The following is a 25,775-nucleotide window of genomic DNA, read 5'->3' on the forward strand; positions in this document are numbered from 1 at the left end:
TATCCCTCATCATATCCACTATCTTATCCCTCATCATATCCACTATCTTATCCCTCATCATATCCACTATCTTATCCTTCATCACATCCACTATCTTATCCCTCATCATATCCACTATCTTATCCCTCATCATATCCACTATCATCACATACCATAGCAATAACACCATTAAAATGATAGACCAAGGGATGCTAGGTTTACAATGATATTAAAAGGATACGTACAAATGATAGGATAAGAGATGATATGATGATAGATAAGAGGAGTGATGGTGTGAAGGTAGCAGGTGTGATGCAGCTGTGACTCACGTGTACACCTGTGACGGTTGCGTGCACTTGTGCTACGTGTACACGTGTGTGTGTGTGTACACGTGTGTGTACACGTGTGTGTGTTGCGTATACACATTTGTGTGGCGTGTACAAATACACAATATAAGCAACCGAGAAGTTCATTAATAATTAAAGATTTTCTTCAATTATTTTACTGCGGATTATACAGCGCGATGGCTGAGATGTCAAGATCCCCAAGATAGGAACAGCGAGTTGCGGGTTTGAACCCCAGCTAGCAGAGAAAATTATGTTATGCCTATCGGCTTCTGGCCAGACTTTGTGATATCTTCTGACACCCAAGTTTTATGCATTAATATTTAATACCTAACATAATATGTTAGTTTAATTAATATTTAGATGATATTTATAATTTATAAACGGAAATATATGCTTAGAAATTAACTTATTACTTCAATATCTACTTTTCACCCCCATAGAAATCGCTACCCCGGCCATTACTCATTAACATTTACTCCACCATGAGCATAAAATATCATGCTTTAATATAATACAAAATATTACATATAATATATTACCACGGGCTGGGCTGTACATGGTGCAGGCGTTCCGTACATGTGTGTGTTTTTAACACGTTCATACAAATACCATGCACATGACCTGATGTAAGACAAATAATACTAGTGTGGATAATTCAATAAAATGATTATTAAATTCTCACCTGAAGAGAAGTTGCGTCGCCCTGTCCTCCAGTGCCAACATTTTATACACATTTGTGTGGCGTATACAAATATACAATTTAAACAACCGAGAAGTTCATTAATAATTAAATATTTCTTCAATTATTTTACCCCGAATTATATAACGCGATGGTTAAAATCCCCAAGATAGGATTAGCGAGTTGTGGGTTCGAAACTCAGCTAGCTGTGAAAATTCTCCAATGCTTATCTGCTTCTGGCCAGGCATGATGAAATATTTCGACACCCAAGTATTATGTATTAATATACAATAACTAACAAAATAAATTAATCTAATTATTGTTTATATAATATTTATGATTTATAAATAGAAGTACCGGTATATGCTTAGAAATAAACATATTAGTTCTATATCTACTTTTCACGCCCTAGAAATCGCTACCCCATTACTCACTCGCGTCCACTCCACCATTAGCATAGAATATCAGGCTATAATATAATATACATATACTACATAAATATGATATGAACACTACATATACTAATATAAATATGATAAAGAATATAATATATAATGTGATACGAAATATTACATATAATATAATTACTACAGGCTGGACTGTACACGGTGCAGGCGTTCCGTATACATGTGTGTGTCGTTAACACGTTCATACAAATAGCATTTACATTACCTGGTCCAAGACAAATAATACTAGTGCGAATAATTCAATAAATTTATAATTAAATTCTCACCTGAAGAGGAGTTGCGTCGCCCTGTCCTCCAGTGCCAACATTTTTTTCTTGGGACGGTGTGGACGGGAGATGCCGGCCCCGTCGTCCGCCTCCTCGTCCAGCCGAGAACAGTCCATTAACGACCCCGCGATCTTGTTCCTATCAAACTTAGGTGTCAACTCCAGTAAATTGGAACTTGAAGCCGATAACAGGTTCCTTTGCTGGTGTTTTTTGGTGGGGAGCGGTTTTCCTGATAGTAGGTTTTCGGTTGGGGATCTACGAGAAGTTGGGAGCTCCGTTTCCCGAAACTCTTTTGTTCCTGGTAGACCATCAGGCACGTTGTCGAGGTTGGTCATGTCGAAGGAGTTCTCGATGAAGCCGTACGTTGAGATTGACTTGGAAAGTCTGCCATTCATGGAAGTAATGTTTGCCACGTCAGTAGGGGAAGAGTGTGTTGCTTTTTCATCTGATGCACAACCTGATTTATCTTTTCCATCGGGAGCTTTTGGTTGAGGTTTCATGAAATCGGGAAGAGAGGGAGTAGAGGCGGCACTGGCACCAGTGTTACCCCCTTCAGGCGAGGAGGTCATCAGAAATTGAATTTTTTTATTGGAAGTTGCATGTTCAGGCGACTGGTCAATTACAGTGGCTGAAAATGGATTAATTTGACAGGCAGTGAATGGGTTTATATGGCTTGCAGTAAATGGATTCATTTGACTAGAAGTGAATGGGTTAGTTTGACTAGTGTTTGAGGAATGAATTAGACTAGCAGACGACGATTTAAGTAGGTTAGTGGACGGTACAGCACAGAAATTATCGTCGAAAGATTCAAAGTTGCTCGAAGAAGAAGCATCAAAAGGCTGAAGATAATCGGCAGTAAAAGGGTCACATGAGAAATCACTAAGTCCACCGCTACATCTTGAAGTTTCGAAGCTCAGATGGTCTGAGGAAGCACTAGGCATTTCAGATTCATTATTTTTACTCTTCGATACACTCTGTTTGGTGATATGGCTGCTGGCATGGCTGGAAGACGTGCTGTCGTTGGCAGGGAACTCGTCGTTTCGGACGTTTTCAAGGCACGAGTAGAAATTGGCGTCGAAATCGAACTCGTCTTCAAGTTTGGCATCGCGCAGCTCGGTGGATCTGGCGTTAGGTGGCGGTGGTGTCTTCGTGGGGGAAATAGAGGCAAACGCAGCTTTCATTTTAGATGAGAAGCCATTGGATTTCACTTTAGTCTTTTTGGCCTTTTCGGACTCGCTTTCCAAATGATCGGTTTGCATTGGAGGGGTAAAACCATTCCTTTGGCCGCCATCTTCTGTTGAATCATCTCCATTTTTAATCGTCAAACGACTGCCATGTTGAGCGTCAGTGTGAACGTCAACGCTTTTATCTTTGTCTTTATCTTTGCTGCTTCTACCGAAAACTGCTTTAAAATTTTGGAACTTGGGCGACTTCAAGTTCGGGTTTCTAACCTGTTCAACATTTTTCTTCAATTGATTCAACCCATCCGACAACCTATTTCTGTTGGTAACATTAGGTTGCCGCTTCTGTTTACTTGTCCCTAGACTGGCTTTCTTTTCGAATTTGACGCCAAAATGGCCACCTTTCTTCACATAGAACTTGTCGTCGTCGAAGTCTTGTGAATTGTCTGAATCTTCAGGCAGCGACGACATGGATAAAGACCTCGGAGTTTCTGTCATGAATTTGTCACATTTTTCTCCATTTTCGCTGCCGAAACTCAATTGGGAGGCGCTGGAGTCAGCATGATCCCGTCCATCGGTGTTGTCAATTGCGCCCGCGGTGTTGTCATCTGTTTTGTGGCAACCGCGAGACTCGGGTTCAATCAAAAAATTATTGTTGAACGGGTTTTCGACCTCGTGATGAGGAAGGCTTCGGTCATCATTGCTTTTGGAGGAACCTTTTTTCGAATTAAGCTTAGTTTTGCCGTTGCTTTCCACCGTTTGAGTTAGGTTGTCCGCTTTGAACACTAATTTCTTCCCGAATATCCTGCGTCGGAACGCGTTAGTCTTCGACTTATTTGACGAACGTTTGGTTATCTCGACATCGTCTCGAGTTGTTACGTCACTGAACGCATTCGTGACGTCATTCACGTCGTTATCGAGCGAGTCGTACGACTTGGATCTGTTGCCGCGCAGACCGCGCATGGATGTCATTTTTTTCAACTTAATCCAACATGAGAAAAGGTATGATAAAACGTTCTAGAATTTATTATTAGGCCTTAATTTTAATGACGCACTTTTCTGGAAACGGGAACATATGTATTACTTTTTCTGCATCACAATGAGTAACAGGGCTTACGACCCTACAGGGGCTTACGACCCTACAGGGCTTACGACCCCACAGGGGCTTACGACCCCACAAGGGCTTACGACCCCACAGGGGCTTACGACCCTACAGGGGCTTACGACCCCACAGGGGCTTACGACCCCACAGGGCTTACGACCCTACAGGGGCTTACGACCCCACAGGGGCTTACGACCCTACAGGGGCTTACGACCCTACACAGGGGCTTACGACCCTACAGGGGCTTACGACCCTACAGGGGCTTACGACCCTACAGGGGCTTACGACCCTACAGGGGCTTACGACCCCACAGGGGCTTACGACCCTACACGGCACTTCTTAACAACAAAGGCGCGTTTAGTCTTAATTGAGCGACATTAGGATATTATTCATGAATATTAAAATGTTTAAGATTAAAATCTCTTTCTACGTCATTACTCTAATGTATTTTCCTTTGTCTGCGAGACGATCACCGTAGTCAATACGTAGGGAGAGTCCTATAGGCCTGGGGGATACTGAGGGAGGGTACATAGGGAGGGTCCTATAGGTCAGGAGGGTAGATAGGCAGGATCCTATACGCCAGGAGGATACGTAGGGAGGGTCCTATAGGCCAGGAGGATACTGATGGAGGGTACGTAGGGAGGGTCCTTTTGGCCAGGAGGATACTGATGGAGAGTCCTATGGGCCTGGCAACAAGCGTATCAGTGCTACGTGATGTAAGAGAGTGCGTCACAAAGAGGACAAAATATCCCACTCATTTCTCTGGTTGAACGATGCCTGAACTTAGCTAAGGGATTGTAAGTCTCACTGTGTAACTTTGTTTATGCAGCTATGGTTTAAATTTTATAACAATATAATTTAAATTACGATTATCAGAATTACGATTATTTTTCAAATACTTTAATTTAAGTATAAATGTAAAATTTTCATAATAACGCTTTCATACAAAAATATTCTCACGATGTTTGTTTATTTTGATCCAAGTTATCGTGTTGTGTTAAGATAATTACTTAACTGCTTAATTAATTAATTGACAGCTTAAATAATTGACTGTTTATTTAATTAACTGCTTAAATAATTAATTAATTAGTTATTTAATTAAATGCTCAATTAATTAACTGCTTTGAGGGATGTTTGAATGTTGAATGAATCATCGCTGCTGTTGAATGATGTGTCAACACCCACGCCTCCCCAACCCCTCACGTGGAGTTTGCTCCAAAAAAAAGGAGGTGCTCGGATGATTAGGAAGTCTGGAGCAGCGAGTTGCGGGTTCAAACCGCCGGCTAGACTTGAAAACTGCAAAGTCTAGAATCTGCGACAGACAGAAGCACGATCCGCCATATTTTTATTATGGAAAGTAAACATTAAGGAATAAACGGCTTGTAATTTCAAACAAAAATGCATTTGCTAGCCAATCTAATTGCCTGATTATTGCATCAGTTCTTAGGTGTTTTGACGAGGTGTAGGTGATTAAAATACAATATATGATTAAGTTTAATGGTACAAGACAGCGACAAACTATCATCAGAAATGATATTACAACAAAATGATTCGGTTTAGAGTTAAAATAATGACAATTCAATGATAGAACCTGTAAATATTCATGATAAAACTTCATAACTTCTAATTCGAGCAGATGTCAATGAAAACATATCAGTAGATTCATCGGACCAATAACCGATCATTTGGTCCTTATAACCGATCATTTGGTCCTTATAACCGATTATTTGGTCCTTATAACCGATCATTTGGTCCTTATAACCGATCATTTGGTCCTTATAACCGATCATTTGGTCCTTATAACCGATCATTTGGTCCTNGGGCTTACGACCCTACAGGGGCTTACGACCCCACAGGGGCTCACGACCCCACAGGGGCTTACGACCCTACAGGGGCTTACGACCCCACAGGGGCTCACGACCCCACAGGGGCTTACGACCCTACAGGGGCTTACGACCCTACAGGGGCTTACGACCCCACATGACACTTCTTAACAACAAAGTTTAGTTTTAATTGAGAGACATTAGGATAATGTTCATGAATATTAAAATGTTTAAGATTAAAATCTCTTTCTACGTCATTACTCTAATGTATTTTCCTTTGTCTGCGAGACGATCACCGTAGTCAATGCTATTCCTACCGTAAAGCTCAACAATTGGTACCGTCCGTAAACGAACTATTAAACCTTCGACTATGGATGGAATAACCGCCGTCAATGCTATTCTTACCCGAGGATTACTTCAATTTAAAGGGATTCGAAGTAATACAGTAACCTTTGTATATGGCGTGTATTATTGATACAGCTTATTATTATTGATTATGTATCATTATTGATACACGCTGGGTGACGCGAGTGTTACTACCAATACCATTGAGCAGTGATACCTTTCGCTGATACCCTTAAGTGGGAGGTATCACTGATACCCTTCAGTGAGAGGTATCACTGATACCCCTTCAGTGATGGTATCACTGATACCCTTCAGTGAAAGGTATCACTGAGACCTTTCAGTGACAGTGTCACTATCAGTAACAGTGTTACAACTGAGTGGTAAAACCGTATTAGCGTTACTTATGAAGTTTATAATACTAACGAATTCCGGAGCATATCAGGCCTAACGTGTGTTTGCCTTCAGAGTTAAGACACGTAACAGTGACGTAACGTAATTTGTTTACGTGGCCTTGTAGAGTGTAAACAAAGAACAGGCCATAAGATTTCTGTAAACAGTACACTGTCAACACGCAGCAGCTAGCCTGCCTAACCCTGTTACTTGTATACCTACTGGAAATAACTAATTTTCATTTTAATGTAAAATTATTCAACAGGAACCATTTATGAAAGATACATCATAATGAACTCGAAAGCCGGTTTTATCATTGATTTATATTCAGTCAAGAATATTAGGTAAGGAAACCCTAGAACTGTCAGATCTGAAGACTGCAAACGTTTCTGGGTTCCAACACTTGTACAAGAAACTATTGCTTATAACCGGCTTTAGTTTTTTAGACTGTCTTTATATTTTAGTTAGGAGGTTATGAAGCACTTAATTCATGAATAAAGCCTGGTGTTTCACATAAAGTAGTATTTCTAGCGCATGCTACGTAGGTAGAAAATAATCTTGCTCAGGCAGAGCCAGCCACGTTAGCACTTGTATTCTAAACTCAGTACACATTTGTCAGTCAATAACTGGAAACGAATAATAACTGAGAGACCTCAGTGAGTGATTGGTGGACGTTTGTAATGTTGAACAATGCGATGCTGTCCTGTCAGGGCAGTTATAGACTCTATTCAAATAGTCTCCTCTGTCCACGTGACCTAATTACGTACATGCTGTAAGCGGAAATAGAAACAATATCACAGTACTTCTGTTTCTGAATATTATTCTCTTATGCTTGAGGTGGAAAATATCTATGACGGGCATAAAATAACTGGTGAATGTTTCATAGTTCTTTGTAATAATATGATGAAACAAGGATCAGAGAGGCAAGCGTAAAGTCAAACATCGATACACGATCTTGTGTTTCACGGATGACGACACACAACCACTCACAACACTGGAAGTCTGAGGACTACTGGAATTGCGGAGGATCATTGCGCGGACATACCCCTCTTGCAGTGTGACCGGACCTGCAGGTGAGAAATCCCAGGTAAGCAAATTGTTCTGGGACGAGTTTCTAATTGAGTATAAGCGAACTTAGGCTAGTGAAGTACTATATTTCTTTTGATATGATAAATAAAGCTATGAAAAGGTTTTTTTGGTCACACTATGTGTAAAATGTTTTAAAGGCTTAATTAAAATTGTCATTCTAATATACAAAAGTGTACGATTTCTAGTACATTTTCACCAAAAGTTCCAGAGTTGAGGCATGGAGAGAAATTACACCTGTTCTAAGTATAAATATCATTCTACAAAAGTCAACGAAAATTATCATCAAACGTTGAAATATAAATGAATTTACGTAAATCAGTTTATATATGAATAGAATTGAGAATAAAATAGAGTTACATAGATGTGTTTAGATATTTATCTTTCTTTCACTTTAGAAAAGTTTTCACTGATCAGTAACAAATATTTGCTTAAAATAATTGAACATTCTAAAAACTAAAATAAGGTAAAAAGATCGTATCTATTTAAGATTTTTTCAGGTTGTGAGTTTTCACGCAGGTGCAAAGGTATTCCACCAAGTCTTGTGGCAGCACTGAAAACATCTGATCTTTGTTTACAAACTGACAAGTGCCGCTAGATCATTGATGTGGTCGCGCGGAAATTTTTTTCTCTTCTGATATATCTTTTTCGCTTACAATGACATCAATTGCATCAGTTAACCAAGCTTCAGACAATGCTGAAAAAATTGTCATTGACGATAAAGTAAAAGCTGAAGGAAATGAATCTTTGACGGTTGTCATGTCTTTGAGCGTCAAGTGGAATGGAGCTTTATTTCCTATCGATATTTACGAAGGGATGACCGTTTCTGAATTCAAAGAAGAAATACAAACACAAACCAAAGTTCGTCCTGAAAAACAAAAGCTTATAAATCTCAAAGCCAAAGGTATGATGAATTAATCAGCATAAAATTAAGAAATGGTGATAAATGAACAAAAAAATTAAAACCCTTAATTATAACGTTAAATATGTACTACCTACTTATATTTGCTAGGTTATGTAAAATTGGAATGACTGAAACTGATTAACTGAACTTACTAATTATAATTTTGTGGATATTTTTGGATCAATAAAGAGACCCAGCTGGATTGATAATTTTTATTGATTGTTGAATCTTGAATGTATGAACCAACAAATTTCCTAAAATTTCACATAAATTTCAATTCATAGTACAATTGTCATTTGCAGTCTTGCAGAATCTATTTGTTGTCATATTTATGAATCAAAACAATATAAAATAATTTGTATTATTATTTATACATGATATTAGTGTTGTTTTTTTACAACTTCTGACAAATTATAATTTTTTTTAAATTTTGATAGGATTAGACCTACTAATTCATACTAAAGTTAGCATGAGAAATAATTAACAATAAAATATTATATCATACTTTATCCAAGTATAATTATTAGACAAAATGTTCTGATGAAATTTTATCTCCAGGAAAACCTGCTTCTGAGAGCATGCTGATGACGGGCTTGGGACTGAAGAATGGCGCTAAGGTTTGCTATAGGCTTTCCAAATATAGGGTGAAATTCTATACTTCCACCCTGTTTCTCAGTGTTGCTTGGCTATTTCAATGGAATTTTTTAACTCTCTACATAGTCTGTATTTTCTGCAAAAAACTACAAAATGAGTACAGATAAATCTTTTATAATTTTAATCTAGGCCATCAGAACTGTCTTGTTTGCTAAGTCAAATGATGAAGAATGATAACCAAATAACTATGTATGTTTCCAGTTGTTGGATGTAAAAATTATTTATGTTTAAATATAATCTATTTGGTGCAAGCCCTAAGTAGGCATTAAAAATTTGCTAGATTCATTTGCAGACTGGGAAGGTTATTTTCTTGTGAAAGCTTGAAATTTAATTCAAATAAAATTCCTTATTCAAAACAAGCTATTTATGAGTCAGAAAGCTTAAAAATTAATGCATTCATGTTCATTGGCTAAAGTGCCTTAGGTTTTTTTTTGAAGAGAAACTATCAATTTACTGGTATTTCATTTGTCTCCATGCAATTTTAATCTTATTTTATATATGTTAATCTTATGGAATTTAATACCTACAGTATTTTTTGAATGAATAATTCTCATTGCCAATTTTCTTATTGTTCTTCTGAATTTGCAAATTAGATTGTTCATAGGATTTAAAAAGTTCCCATATGAGGTTTCCAAGGAATATTTTATCAAGGTCCTGTAGCACATAAAATTTTTTCAGTAAAAAGGTTTCTCAATTCAGTTAATTCAGATTTCAGAAGAGAACATTGGATATTATTGATACAACTTGAAAATTGAAACATAAAATTGATTTATAAATGATTTCAAAAATCCAATGGTATGTAAGTTGATAGCTGTAGATATATATATATATCCTTGATATGAAGGCTTCAGCTACTGCCAGTCTTGTAGCATTAGTTAATTGAGAATAAAAGCAATAAAATTCTTGGTAAATTATTTATACATTTACTATGTTTAAACTTCAAACATGCAGATCATGATGGTTGGCAGCATAGATGAAGACTTGGTTGCAGCAACAACAGTCCCTGATGAGTTGCCTGAAGTTGTTAATGACTTGGACATTGCCGAGGATAAGCTGCTTTCTGTGCACCAGCGTCAAGATTACATAGAAAAGGTTCCCGTTGCTACCGATTTTGTATCAATACCTTCTTGTTTTGTAGCATTGCCTGTACAATAGTTGTATTTCTTTCTTACTATTCTCACTACTTGGTAGCCATCATCAAAGGTTTGATGGAATGGAATTATTCCTGTTGGATTTATAACGCCATTAGAATGCTGGTAAGTAAAGCTGTACCCTTTTCAATATATACAATTTTTGAAAACTAATTTTGTGAAGATCTTTCATAAGAAGAGCTAAAATTGATATAAAAAATTTATCAAGTATTGTGTCTAATCTACTACAGTGACAAAAAATGTAACCAAACCTTAAAAAATCCCTGTTATTTAATTAAAGGCAAGTATGCCTGACGACCTGAATCCATCTTTATGAGGTTAGGAAGAGAGTAGGTAATAGAGTTGAGTGAAGAACATAGGAATACCCTTTAAAAAATCACTCTGATTTAGGTAAAGGCAAGAATAACTAAGGATTCATATTTTCCAGGTTAATAAGATAGAAATAGAATTTGACAAAAACATGTTAAACAAAACAATATGAAAAGCATGGTAAGCAAAACAATATAAAAAGCATGTTAAACAAACCGATATGAAAAATCACTGTGATTTAGTTAAAGGCAATTATATTTCATTGTAACCCATATTTGCAGATAGAGAAGCGGGTGAGAGAGTACGAGCTGAAGGTGCTGAACCCCATGCGGCCGGGCAAGAAGCTGCTGGTGCTCGACATCGACTACACTCTCTTCGACCACCGCAGCGTCGGCCAGAATGGCCTCGAGCTTATGAGGCCTTATCTGCACGAGTTCCTGCTCAGCGCTTACCAGGTGTCTTGTGAGGCTGTGTTTTGAGGAACTGGTTATATGAACAAAATTATGGTCACCATGTTCTGTCAAGACGAATATATTTCCATCAATTTTGCCAGGTATAAGGTATAAGCGTATAACCAAGACTGAACATTTAAAGTAAATTAATTACTGGATATTTAAATTAAAATTGTCCCATTATTATAGGTTTCCTTACGAGGAAGGCGGTGTCCTTTATTAGTTCTTCATTATATAAATGCCCAATTGCTGGTGTCGTTTTAGAGGTTTTAGTGTGTACTATAATATGTAGTTTTATATGTTGCAAATTAATAAAATGATTTTTCCCAATCATTCGTGTAAATCTAATGCCAAATGGTTTTAAATCATGAAAATATCTATTTTTTTGAATACTTCATAATGAGGTGGTGCAAATGTAAAGTTTCAATCATACTTAGCTGGTGCAATTGTAAAGTCATGTGTAGGAGGTGTAAAGTTAACATTGCCCCCACGGCCAATGTAAAGACATACTTACAATTGTAAAGTCATACTTAGGTGGTGCAAATGTAAAATTTTAATCATACTTGGGTTGTGCAAATGTAAAGGCATATGTAGATGGTGTAAAGTTTTCATTGCCCCCAGGGCCAATGTAAAGTCATACTTATACTGTACAAATGTAGAGTCATATTTATATCGTACTAATGTTACCACTGCCCCCAGGACTACGACATCGCGATCTGGTCGGCGACGAGCATGAAGTGGATCCAGGAGAAGATGAAGCTGCTCGGCGTCTCTACGAACCCCAACTACAAGATCGTCTTCTACGTCGACTCCCTGGCCATGATACGCATCGAGGCGCCCGACTACGGCGTCGTAGAGGTGCTCTTGTAGCTGTAGTGTGTACCTAGGACTGCTACGTGTAATTTGGAAGCTACGTGAACTTGGGCTGCTACGTGTAATTTGGAAGCTACGTGTACTTGGGAAGCTACGTGTACTTGGGCCGTTACGTGTACTTGGGCCGTTACAGGGCCGCTACGTGTACTTGGGCCGCTACGTGTACTTGGGTCGCTACGTGTACTTGGGAAGCTACGTGTACTTGGGAAGCTACGTGTACTTGGGCTGCTACGTGTACTTGGGCCGCTACGTGTACTTGGGAAGCTACATGTACTTCGACCACTCATGTAGCACAGCCTCAGATGTAGAAGCACTCATGCTACTAACTAAATAAACTTCACTTCATATCCTCTTAGGAACAAAAAATAATTAAATCTTTTCTCAATTATATTCTTCTGAACAAACAAATAATTCCATGCTATATGAATGCTCGCAGGAAGATAAATATTTAATATTTAAATACATTGACAGGTGAAGCCGCTGGCCATGAAATGGAATTGATTAAATCTTCTCTCATCTCAAACAAAAAAATAATTCCATGATATATTAATGCTCGCATGAAGGTAAATATTTAATATTTAATTACATTTCTAGGTGAAGCCGCTGGCCGTAATCTGGGGCAAGCACCGGCACTACCACGCGGGCAACACGGTCATGCTGGACGACCTGCGCCGCAACTTCCTGATGAACCCTCAGAACGGCCTCAAGATCCGCCCCTTCAGGAGGGCCCACGAGAACAGGGGCACTGACCGCGAGCTCCTCAAGCTCGCAGGATACCTGCAGGATATTGCCCAGCTCGACGACCTCAGCGCCCTCAGACACAGTCGCTGGGAGTCCTATAGGCCGGGGGGATACTGAGGGAGGGTGCGTAGGCCGGGGGGATACTGAGGGAGGGCACGTAGGACTGGAGGATACTGAGGGAGGGCACGTAGGCCTGGAGGATACTGAGGGAGGGTCCTATAGACCTGGGGAATACTGAGGGAGGATACATAGGGCAGGAGGATACTAATGGAGGGTACGTAGGACCGGAGGATACTGGGGGAGGGTATGTAGGGAGGGTCCTATAGGCCTGGAGGATACTGAGGGAGGATACTGATGGAGGGTCCTATAGGCCTGGAGGATACTGAGGGAGGATACTGATGGAGGGTCCTATAGGCCAGGAGGATACTGATGGAGGTTACATAGGGAGGGTCCTTTTGGCCAGGAGGATACTGATGGAGAGTCCTATGGGTCTGGCAATAAGCGTATCAGTGCTACGTGATGTAAGAGAGTGCGTCACAAAGAGGACAAAATATCCCACTCATTTCTCTGGTTGAACGATGCCTGAACTTAGCTAAGGGATTGTAAGTCTCACTGTGTAACTTTGTTTATGCAGCTATGGTTTAAATTTTATAACAATATAATTTAAATTACGATTATTTTTCAAATACTTTAATTTAAGTATAAATGTAAAATTTTCATAATAACGCTTTCATACAAAAATATTCTCACGATGTTTGTTTATTTTGATCCAAGTTATCGTGTTGTGTTAAGATAATTACTTAACTGCTTAATTAATTAATTGACAGCTTAAATAATTGACTGTTTATTTAATTAACTGCTTAAATAATTAATTAATTAGTTATTTAATTAAATGCTCAATTAATTAACTGCTTTGAGGGATGTTTGAATGTTGAATGAATCATCGCTGCTGTTGAATGATGTGTCAACACCCAGGCCTCCCCAACCCCTCACGTGGAGTTTGCTCCAAAAAAAAGGAGGTGCTCGGATGATTAGGAAGTCTGGAGCAGCGAGTTGCGGGTTCAAACCGCCGGCTAGACTTGAAAACTGCAAAGTTTAGAATCGGTGACAGACAGAAGCACGACTCGGCCATATTTTTATTATGGAAAGTAAACATTAAGGAATAAACGGCTTGTAATTTCAAACAAAAATGCATTTGCTAGCCAATCTAATTGCCTGATTATTGCATCAGTTCTTAGGTGTTTTGACGAGGTGTAGGTGATTAAAATACAATATATGATTAAGTTTAATGGTACAAGACAGCGACAAACTATCATCAGAAATGATATTACAACAAAATGATTCGGTTTAGAGTTAAAATAATGACAATTCAATGATAGAACCTGTAAATATTCATGATAAAACTTCATAACTTCTAATTCGAGCAGATGTCAATGAAAACATATCAGTAGATTCATCGGACCAATAACCGATCATTTGGTCCTTATAACCGATCATTTGGTCCTTATAACCGATCATTTGGTCCTTATAACCGATCATTTGGTCCTTATAACCGATCATTTGGTCCTATAACCGATCATTTGGTCCTTATAACCGATCATTTGGTCCTATTATATATTGGAACATATAACGACGGCCTCGCTTCACGCAACACATACAGCAACTCCTGCATTACCCGCAAGCTGCTTGCGCTAACGGGCACAAAAAATGCTGGCTCTTCAGCCTTCAATGATGTACACTTGAAGTTTATAACTTATTATTAGGTTTATAACTCATTATTATTAAATTTATAACCCAATATCTCAATATTATGGGGGGCTCCATGTGCATCAGTAATAAACAAATGAAGATCCCTCTCAGTCTACAATGATGTACACTTGAAGATTGTAACTCATTTTTAAGGTTATAACCCATTATTTTCATATTATAGGGGAGACAGTCTCGATGTGCAATAGTAATGAGCAAAAAAAGATCGCTCTCAGTCTATAATGATTTACAGTTGAAAGACCTGCCCCATTATCTCTAGATATGAGCCCATGCCACGAGGTCTTCAGTCAGGTCCTGGAGAACAGTAACAATAATTGTTCTCTTGATAATTAGTGTCGTGAATCTTAATTTTGTACATCAGAACATAAACAACCCATGCAGAAATATGCAGTTTTCTCCCCCATGAACCAGGGAAGGATCAGGATATATTCTCTATAGGATAGCAAGAGTGATTAGGATTTATCTTCCAACTGAGGAGTTATATATATTTTTCTTTGCCTGAGGTGTTATTATTATTATCAATTAATAGGTATTATTATTATTATTCATCAATTAAGGTGATATTAAAAAAAATATTCATATATAGACCACTGGAAATACAGTTACCAGCTTTAACTTGTTGCTGAAGAAGAAATAGCGTTGATATTGAACGTGGTTGTTGAACATAAGATCCGAGCTTCATGTAAATATGCTACCCACATTCATACAATACATTATACAAGTAGATATATATAGATGTAGTAAACATTGCAATATTGGTGCAATAAACTAACAATAGATGATGCCAGATCACAACAAGGAGAGCTTGGAACATAGAACAAAATAACTGTAATTTATGAATTACAATATATTAAAGAAATAGAAAACAGATTCTTTTCTTTTAAAAACAAAGTTTGTTATATCTCGTCGAGAATATTGAATAAATGTTCTGAAATGTTGATTTTAGATCCAGCGGAGGAACAATAAATGACAAAATATCAACACAGGATGGAATATGTCTGATGTGCAACAGCAGCGTTGAGAGCACCAACAGCAGCGTTGACAGCACCAACAGCAGCGTTGACAGCACCAACAGCAGCGTTGACAGCACCAACAGCAGCGTTGACAGCACCGGAAGTTTAGTTGGATTTCTTGGCGTTGGCATCATAAGGAGGCGGGAGATCGTTCTGTGGGGGGAGAGGGAAGCGAGTTTATTAATAATTACTGTAAATCATCCGAGTAAATAATTCAAGTAGTACATCATCCCAGTAAATAATTCCAGTAAATCATCCCAGTAAATAATTCCAGTAAATCATCTCAGGAAATAATTCAAGTAGTACATCATCTCAACAAATGATCCCAGTGAAGTATCAATCAAGCTTTTTTCATCTTTAAAACTGATACAAAAATGTCGATAATTTTTTTCAATCAAATTTATATTGCAATGACATCTTTCCTAGTTCTTTTTTCTTCGAGCTTTTACATTGGGACAAATTTAAGTATCAAGCAAGCATTTCAACAATATACAGTAACCATGCATCGCTCAAATACGACTAGTATATGGTAGTCGGCAACAACGTAGGCAGGGTGGGGTTGCCAACAAGTAGTCAAAAGTAAAGTTTGAGGTATACGATAGTTGATAACTTGCGATTCAGCAATTAGAAATCAAAGTGAATGCACCAGCAGCACCAACAGGTACCATAACATTAAATGATAGTTGACCTTCGACGTTAGCGTACAATCGGCTGCCATCAATTATATGCGACCAGCACTTATAAAAGAAAAGTAAATGGTAGTTGGCGACCGGCGTTAGCGGGCTACTGGTTGCCAACAAGTAAATAAAGCAAAATTATGTGCGACCAGCACTTAATACAAGAAAAGTAAATGGTAGTTGGCAACCGGCGTTAGCGGGCTACTGGTTGCCAACAAGTAAATAAAGCAACATTTACGTGCGGCCAGCATTTATAAAAGAAAAGTAAATGGTAGTTGGCAACTGACGTAGGAATGATAAACAAGAAAATCAAGATAAATCAATGAAAATGTGGCACTATTAATGAATTATTTGATCAGCCCTGAAACAAAATTTAAAATTTTATTGATTAATACGAGCCGTGAACTAAAAAATTAATTAGCATGCGTTACATACCAGCGGCTGTCATGGTGTAGGTGCTCGGTGGGGGGGCAGCAAACCCCACGGCGCCCCCAACGTAGGGGGGCGGGGCACCCATCACCCCGGGGTATGGGGGAGGCGCCTCGTACGTGAACACGCTTCCCGCTGGGGAAGGGCGGGGGGGAATGTTATTTCAATTTAGTATTTATTATATTATAAATATAATAACTTTATTATATTATATTTATTATAACTTTATTCATTAACCCTTATTCAAACCATTGAAGCCTAAGACCACATTAGACTAGCCGGCCACCGTAGATTATTATTATTATATTATCATTATTATTTAGAATTTCGGGAGGGGAGGGGTAATTATTTTTATTATTTGGGGTAATTAGTGATTATTTGGGGTTATTATTCAACATTATTTGGGGTAATTATTGAATATGGTTTAGGGTAATTACTGATTATTGTTTGGGGTAATAACTGGCATTTGGGAAAAGTATTCATTATCATTTTTGTTGATACCGGAGTTTTGGGGAAATTTTTCCTAGTTTGGCATCGTCATTCAAGATAATACCTGAAATTTGGGGTAATTTTTTTTGCATTAATACTAGGGGTAAAACCTATAATTCAGGGTAATTTAGCAGCAATATCAGAATTATCAGTTCAATCATTAGCTGTATTCGGGTAAATTATTATGGGCTCATGTTTATAAGAATTTCAAAATGGGAATTCTGATTAAAATTATGCTTATTTGTACAAATTCTGCAATCATTTTGTTCCTTATTAAGGAAAAGTTAAAATGAACTCATAGGGAACAAATGTCAGACATATATACTGCAGCTTCATGAGTACGATGAATGCTGAGGGTGAATCAATGTGAATTAACAATTGAAAACTCATAATACATAATCATGTCTAGCAATATTCTATTCACTACTACGAATATATACAGCAAGTATGTGTATATATTTAGTATTATACAATAATCATACTGAGAAAATCTACACCTAGTATGTAAAGTATATACACCCTATTACTATTATTACTATACATGCTATAGAAGCAACACACATGTGTTGCTTCTATAGCATGCTTGAATGTCACGCTGTGCACCATATACTATACATTACTATACAGACTATACAAGCACTACACATGTGTACCACTCACCCATAGCTGCCACTTTAAGCAAGGCCTGCCCGAACTCTATGGCGCCGCCGTGCTTGAACGTTACACTATACACCATACACAATACAGACTATACAAGCACTACACACACTATACAAACTATACATGTATATCACTCACCCATAGCTGCCACCTTAAGCAGGGCCTGCCCGAACTCTATGGCGCCCCCGTGCTTGAACGTGAGCTTGAAGCTCACGGTGCGCGCGTCGAACCCTCCGTTGGGCTGACCTTTGACCTGCCCCTTGATCAGGTTTGCTCCAAACACAGGCTGCTCCAGCTCCACCTGACCAGAACACGCTCCATAAACTGTTTACCAGCTCAACCTGACCACAACACGCTCCATAAACTGTTGACTAACAGGCTGCTCCAGCTCCACCTGACCAGAACACGCTCCATAAACTGTTTACCAGCTCCACCTGACCAGAACACGCTCCATAAACTGTTTACTAACAGGCTGCTCCAGCTCCACCTGACCAGAACACGCTCCATAAACTGCTTACTAACAGGCTGCTCCAGCTCAACTAGATATAACACTAAGGAAACACTAAGGAAAATTGTCCAAATTTAAGTGATAGTGAAACAGAGCAGGCAAGCACTGTGATCAGACATGTAATTATCATGTACAAACAGCTCACCGACAAACAAGTTGATATTATTATTAAATTAATTTTAACTAACACAATCAGCAGCATTTATCATTAAAGTAATTACTATTACTAACAAGAGATTACAGTTAAGTGATAAATATTGATAAAATTGTAATATTGACACATTTCACTATTTAAGGGACCATATCATGATAATAAATTGATGAATTGACGCTTTATATGCAGCATGAAGAGTGCATTGATTTATACAAGATATGATCTATGAATTGAATTGAATGAATATGAATATGATCACGAAATCTGCAGAATAATCATGTACAAATTGTAATCCTATGGGCACATAATAAATGCTTAGGAGGAATTAGAACTCTTTGTATTGGTTTATATTTAGAACATTTAAATACAATATACAATTCTATTCAACCACAAAAAATTCATTGTATCTAATCAACACAAATTAATGTATTTGTATTGTCAACCAAGAAGGGAAAGTTGAGGCATGACTCATACCTTAGAGAGGGCAAAGAAGGGAAAGTTGAGGCATCCCTCATACCTTAGAGAGGGCAAAGAAGGGAAAGTTAATGCACCCCTCATACCTTAGAGAGGGCAAAGAAGGGCGCGGCAAAGCTGCCAAGGGGGTCCCTATCGCTGGTGTTGGTGAAGATGATGCGGTGGGAGGTGAGGTAGAGACGACCCGTCTTGTTGCCGGCGAGGCCGTTACCTCCCACCTCCTTACTCAGGTTCATCGTCACATGGTCGCAGTACAGGATGATCCTGCAATGATGATGATGGTGATGGTGCAGAGTGCAATTTATATATTATGGTTAAATTTCTTGTGAATATCCAGACTGGTAACTTGCTAAGTTCCAAAATATCAGTTATAAAAGAAAGGTCTATTTCCATGTCTTTTTACAGAATATGATATTTTTACCTGATAATATTTGTACAAATGCAATATTACCACTCCAAAATTTCATTTTGAATGAAACTAAAGATTAATCTGTGTTAATGAGAATACTAATCAGTGTAATCTATAAGTATCAATTTAGTATCAAAAGGAGCAGACAAATGAATAAATATAAAAATACTGATTATAAATACTCACACTTCACCGGAGTATATGACGACACCTTTATTGGCGTGTGCCGTGTTGATGGACATGATGGTCAGTGCTGATGATCAATTAACTGATTCTCAAGTTCTATAATCTGGAACTCCTGTCTGTCACCTTAAGTGCTTAAAAAGAACGTGTGATCATTTTACATAAAACGTTAGTAAATTTAAAATGAAATCTAGATTTTCTATTACTACTAATTGCAAGGTTTGGTTACTAAATAATAACTATGAAGCCGTTTTTTCAAAACAGAAAATTAGGCAGAAGCTACAGCACACAGAAATGAGACAGAAACACCAATATTTTTCCTAATACCAATGGGCAATAATTTTACCATTGCTATTCCTTATGAATTACCCATTGCTATTCCTTAAGAATTAGTGGGCAGTAAAAAAGTGGTAATTGTGGCAGTAATTTGGGAGCTAGAGCGCTGTACTGCACTCGTCCAGGGGATCCCGCTCCTTTTCTAGGTTGTTCGCTCCTATTTTGGCTGCCGTGCTCTAAATTATAATGGTGTATGGTCATTTATAAGGCATTTAGAATGCCACAATTTTTGCAACATGCCCGTCAATATGCTTCAGTGAGTTTAATGGAACTTCAAATATTAACCCTAATTGAATGTCTCTAAAATGAGGGCAATAATTTGTCCAATTTTTTCTTTAGAATTCAGTGATACAAAAATTTTTATCATTTTTATTTAATCAAATTTAAATAACGATATCTTTCCTAGCTATTTTTTCCGCCTTTAAATCAGGACAAATTTATATTGTAATATGTTTTCTTGTTCATTTTTATTGAGCTTTAAAATCTGGGAGTTTCTGTCAAATTACAAATTGTCAAATGTCAATCTCCATGTACGTACTTTTTTATTATTGAAGTCAGGCCCATTTCCAATATTTCCATTATTGGGCAGTACTTTCCTAAAATTGCAGGTTTATTAGAATTAGATTAGAATAATTGTTCATGGTTTCACAGGTGATTTTTTAAAATCTCAGGTAAAATTAGGCAATTTTTCTTACTTTTTGCTTTAGAAATTCGGAAAAAGCACTAGGAGTAGCCAGTAGGAGAGGGCAAATACTACCATGAAGTGAAGTGGGTGAGCCCAGACAGGATTCATAAGCATTTTTGCATAACTAAATTTTCCACTTTGGGCAAATAATCTTACAAAGAAATATACCTACACTAATAGCCAACCAACAAAAGCACTAGCCACCAACTTCAAGCTACATACTTTCTATTTCACAATTTATTTCAAAATACCGGTAGCCAGTAGCGAGTAGCCTACCTACATCAATTGGAATTTGGACAATACCTACAAATGGACAGTTCTAACTTCTAAGCTTCTGCTCCTAACAGAAAACCTCAATAGTAGGTACCTGAGGAGTGAGGACTGAGCACTGAGGTAGTAACCATAACAGCGTAACCTGATTTACCTGACTTAGGCTAACTAATCAAGGCAATTGTTGACTGAATTGACATTTAACAGTCAATAACTGATCAAGTCATCATGATGAAAGATATGCTACATAAAAAGTAAAAATCCTAATGAAATCTCAAATCCCTATCAATTTGAAGATTATTCTAACAAGCACATGTCACCACTCGGTCAGTTGGTCATGATGAACAAATGCCATCGTCCATCAGTCATCTAACTCATCTTATCAGTTGGTGCGTCATTCACATAGATATTCAGTCATTGACGTCACAACGTAATCATGACAATGACACTATCCGCCGATACAGAGCTAAACGTTAAACAAACGCTTATTACAGAGCTTTAAATGCATTAAAACGACCAGAGGGCACTAGTATACAAGGCAGGAAAGTTTAAAGAACAGCGAAATTAACATAGCCAACATACTCGTGATGCAATCACATCACCTGAAGCTCGCGCAACTATGTACGCCACAAATGGCTATCTAGAAGTATCGAATTTTCAGGACGCAGATCAAAATCCGTTGAAAGCATATAATATATATATGCTGATATAGTAAGAATGAGTCGCTGAAAAATGAGGTCTCAACCAATGTTACTTGAAATCCAAATAAGATTGATCAATTAAAATTGGTTCCCGGTAAAAAATTGTGCCTAAAATTAATTGAGAAATATTGAAGTTATTAATTGAATTACAACCGAGAGACCTATAGACTTTCTTACGGTACTAAGTTATCTTCAGAAATTATTTTCGTTCACGGATACAGATTACTTAATGTGCTAGTAAGTCGCGATTACAGGATGCGTTTGAAAATGCCGTGGAGCCGCTGAGATCAAGATGTGTGTCGGCAGTTGCAAATGGTTTCCAGATTAAGAATATCTTGTGTTAGCGCATCAAGCATTTTCATTTGAAAGAACTAAATAAAGATCGTCCTTGTTACCAAAACGTGTTCGGAGCCGGCGCTTGAGCGTGACCTTGGACTACGAAGTCCCTAAACTCATTGTAAGGTACCCTCAAAAATGCCAGACTAGTGACATCACGACATTAGTTAGTTGTATTATGGGGCATCTGCTCAGCGGAGTTAGTTATGAGTACTAACGGTGAAGTTTTAACGAAGTCGAACCTTCTTCAATACAAGCAGAGTAGCTTTCAGGTTACTAGGTGCAGCAATTTCTAAAGGATGTATGAAAAAACATTGAATTTGAACATTCGTTTATTGAGTTATTGCAAAGTTTTACAGCAGTGGAATAGCTCTAATTCGTAAACTAGCGCGTTTCCGATGCATTAACTATAATAAAAACAAGACAGTTTCTACCCACCAAGCGTTCAAGTTTCGATGTTGCAAACAACAACAACAAACATTTCAATATGAATCGTCAATAGCGCAAAAAATTAATTGCAAAAATTAAATCGTACCGAAAGCAATCGATTGCACTTTACTTCTGGTTAAACATAATATTCAACTGCAGGTTTTCTTGCCGTTTCTTTATTGCGGCTACATCTTCATATGAATAATTGCAAACGATCTGCCCAACATCGTTCGGATCGTTGGAAAAAACGAGCAAGAAATTCATTGATGAAAAATATTCTATGATTATTAACCAGACTTGCACATGAATACTTATAAAATATACATCGTACATGTATAATACTAAACATAATTTATACATTTACTGAGGGAAAACCAAGCTGTGCTCCACCGCCCCTGCTGCGGCAACTACACATTCAGTGTTACTTTTCGTGTCGTTTCCTGTGTGCCACTGTATACATTATCCATACGAATTACTGTAAAATTAAAAAATGCGAGCCCCACTACCCCAAAAGTTACCTTTTTGCCCTATTGCTATGTTTTAAACACAATAAAATAAGTATAGTTTAAGCCTATTCATAAGTATAGAAACATATTCTGGGTTGACCAGACTTCGCTATAGCGCCCCAGAGCACGGCTTCTTGGTTGCCACTGTATATATAAGTATAGTTCAGGCCTATACATAAGTATATAAGCATATATTGGGTCGACCAGACTTCGCTATAGCGCCCCAGGGGAAGGAGGAGCTGCAGTCTTGCCCACGGTCCTGGCGGTGGAGAACTTGGAGCCGCGGTACGAGGTGGGGGAGGGTCGCGTGGTCCGCCCTCGCTGTTTACTGCAGGGAGAACATTTTAGGGTAGAAAATAAGATTTCAAGGTAACTATCAAGTTTTTGGTGTAGAAATGAAGATTTTAGGGTAGAAAACATATTTTTAGGGTAGAAAAGAATATTTTAAGGTAGAAAAGAAGATTTTAAGGTAGAAAAAAAGACGTTAGAATAGAAAAAAGACTTTAGAGAGTAGAATTTGATTTTCTAACGTTGCCTAAGTTGTTTTGGGCGTTGACAAAAGTTTTTTTTTATTGAATTTGAATTAGGAATGAGGAAAAAAATAGAAAGAATTTAATAAATAGTTGAGATCCACAATTTTGGCAGACATTTTGGGAGATGATTCAATGTAAAAACTAAACTGACCATCCTTCTATCACGAAATATTCGTTAAATTTTGTGAATAAATGCAATTAATTGTCATCGCAGACTATGCGGAAGCTCCAGTATAAATAACCTCAATTATCATATAAAAAGTTCACCATCATCTTCCAATGTTCCTTTGATACAACCATGTTCATTAAAAAAACGAAATCTTCAAAAATTTGGCAATGTTCATTTAAAATCAGCATATACAGCCAAAACTTAACAATGAATTAGCTGATGGGAGTTGCATTCTCCAGTCAATGCTAAATAGCAGACGTTCAGAATTCATTTCTGAATTAAATTCAGCATATCTGCCTACATTTCAACGTCGTTCCATTAAAAATTATGTTTTCTCGTATCCCCCCACGCTTGTGCTCACCTGGTGGGGGTGTGGAGGGAGGGAGGGAGGCTTGTGCTCACCTGGTGGGGGTGTGGAGGGAGGGAGGCTTGTGCTCACCTGGAAACCATGTTCATTAAAAAAACGAAATCTTCAAAAATTTGGCAATGTTCATTTAAAATCAGCATATACAGCCAAAACTTAACAATGAATTAGCTGACGGGAGTTGTATTCTCCAGTCAATGCTAAATAGCAGTCATTGGGGCTTGTGCTCACCTGGTGGGGGTGTGGAGGGAGGGAGGCTTGTGCTCACCTGGTGGGGGTGTGGAGGGAGGGGGGCTTGTGCTCACCTGGTGGGGGTGTGGAGGGAGGGGGGCTTGTTGTGGAAGAGGACCTGCAGGATGGGGTAGTAGCCCGCCAAGTGACAGAACAGCCACTTGTGCACTGCAAAGAAGTTGCGCATTAATTAACACATTCAAGAGTAACATAACCATTTATCATATGGCATTATTATTGCACAATATCAATAATATAAGAGACAAGAAACTTAACACTGATAGTGAGATTAGGAAAGTTGAAAACCATGAAGACGGATCTTTCAAATTATGGCTGCAATTATTTAGGATAATGTATCAAAATGATTCATTACAATGCCATTCAGAGGTGTCAAACATATATTGTTATTGAGTTCTACACACATTGGAGCTTTTAACACGTTAAGTGCGGGACGACCCACGGGTGGGTGGCAGGGTCTTTTTTCCGGATAAATTCTGCGATTTAGTTTTTTTTCAATTGCGTTAGTCGACAAAAATTTATGATGCCAGTACTGCCTCATTAAAACATAAACTGTACGAAAAAAGGAAAATGTAATTTTTGCACCTGAACCTACAAATTTACTAGTATATTTTGAATTATAGGCCTTTTTAGCAGCGGACTTGGCCATTTTTAGGCCAATTGCCAGCGCTGTGGGTCGTTGCTGCATTTAACGTGTCAAAATACAACGTCTGGATGTAATTCCTCTACAGCGGCATATGTACTTATTATTGGCAGAAGTTTTCTTGCTTGATGTTGGGGATATACTTTGGATATGGAAAGATCCATATGCATGTTCTGGCAAAAAAAAAAGTAAATAATTCAGAAAAAATTCCAAGACCTCACATACTATATGCCATCTCAAAAATTTTCTTGGCATTCAATCAAACTTGCTTAAAAGGTTTTGGCTGAATTACACTAATAACAATTACACTAATCAGAATGCAGGAAACAAGAGACTGCACAAACAGTTTTGCACAAGCAGCACAGAAAAAACTTCATTTTTTCTTCTTTTATTTGCAAATTCCACAACTTTCCATAATCTGATATGAAATCTCATGACTTTCCAGTCATGGAAAATGAAAAATCAAATTCCACGACTTTCCAGGTATTCCATGACCGGTACAAACCCTGTAATAATAACACTGTGCATGGGCAACAGTTTATATACATTCACTCACAATGAAAACTACAATTTACATACTCACAATGACCAATAAGAACCAATTAGGCAATTATTGATTGGTTATGACATTTATTTGACATATCCTGCTATTTTCTATAGTCACCAGGAACCATCACTAATAAAACAAGAATTTTTACTCAGGTATCCCAGATATTCAATATAAAGTTTATTTATTAACAAGTTAGTACTATTGTCTATCACAGTGGTTCCCAAATTTTTTCAGGCTGGCGCCCCCTTTGGCCCCCTAGTGAATTTCTAGCGCCCCCCGCAGAAATACGCCACTTTCTTGAAATTTAGTACGCTGAAATTTTAAAAGATAAAGGTTAAACACAAATGTGTATTTCACAAATAGAACCCAATTTAGTGAGCCAATGTGTTTTTCAGCTGTTATAACTGTTTCAGCACTAGAAGCCAAGGACGTCGCGGGCAAATTTACGGCCAGACTCGTGGCCGGTCTCACGACCAATCTCCAAATTCAATT

General features: G+C 37.9%; 3 protein-coding genes and 1 long non-coding RNA gene across 5 annotated transcripts in view; 1 reads left to right on the forward strand and 3 right to left on the reverse strand.

Annotated features, from left to right (window-relative positions):
• The window catches only part of LOC108668737, a gene marked incomplete at its 3' end in the record, with an annotated part of 18,197 nt that extends 14,236 nt beyond the window's left edge, over window positions 1-3,961 (reverse strand). Inside the window, 1 exon segment of the mRNA XM_018155984.2 lies at window positions 1,748-3,961. Coding sequence (XP_018011473.1) covers window positions 1,748-3,891 — 2,144 coding nt within the window.
• A 4,260-nt stretch (window positions 3,962-8,221) lies between these two features.
• Window positions 8,222-13,424, forward strand: LOC108668742 (ubiquitin-like domain-containing CTD phosphatase 1). 2 transcript variants are annotated; one of them, XM_018155988.2, is made up of 7 exons: window positions 8,222-8,569; window positions 9,128-9,186; window positions 10,175-10,315; window positions 10,965-11,138; window positions 11,835-11,993; window positions 12,603-12,850; window positions 12,881-13,424. In XM_018155988.2, exons 1-7 carry the CDS (start codon window positions 8,323-8,325, stop codon window positions 12,894-12,896), a joined length of 1,044 nt encoding a protein of 347 aa, XP_018011477.1. In that variant the 5' UTR covers window positions 8,222-8,322; the 3' UTR covers window positions 12,897-13,424. The 2 variants fall into 2 exon arrangements, with proteins under 2 accessions (XP_018011477.1, XP_018011476.1); XM_018155987.2 differs by having other exon boundaries at window positions 12,603-13,424.
• A 3,209-nt stretch (window positions 13,425-16,633) lies between these two features.
• LOC108668738 (postacrosomal sheath WW domain-binding protein) lies at window positions 16,634-19,685 on the reverse strand. Its single transcript, XM_018155985.2, has 4 exons — window positions 19,516-19,685; window positions 19,007-19,184; window positions 17,923-18,085; window positions 16,634-16,770 (listed from the first exon to the last, which is right to left on the reverse strand). Exons 1-4 carry the CDS (start codon window positions 19,569-19,571, stop codon window positions 16,634-16,636), a joined length of 534 nt encoding a protein of 177 aa, XP_018011474.1. The 5' UTR covers window positions 19,572-19,685.
• Window positions 19,686-22,154: 2,469 nt separating this feature from the next.
• On the reverse strand, window positions 22,155-24,234 carry LOC108668741. The gene is made up of 2 exons (XR_001930616.2): window positions 24,147-24,234; window positions 22,155-23,103 (listed from the first exon to the last, which is right to left on the reverse strand). It is a non-coding gene; the product is annotated as an uncharacterized LOC108668741 (long non-coding RNA).
• Between the last annotated feature and the right edge of the window lie 1,541 nt (window positions 24,235-25,775).

This window comes from Hyalella azteca, unplaced genomic scaffold (genome assembly GCF_000764305.2).
Source record: "Hyalella azteca isolate HAZT.00-mixed unplaced genomic scaffold, Hazt_2.0.2 contig2205, whole genome shotgun sequence".
NCBI classification, from domain to species: domain Eukaryota; kingdom Metazoa; phylum Arthropoda; class Malacostraca; order Amphipoda; family Hyalellidae; genus Hyalella; species Hyalella azteca.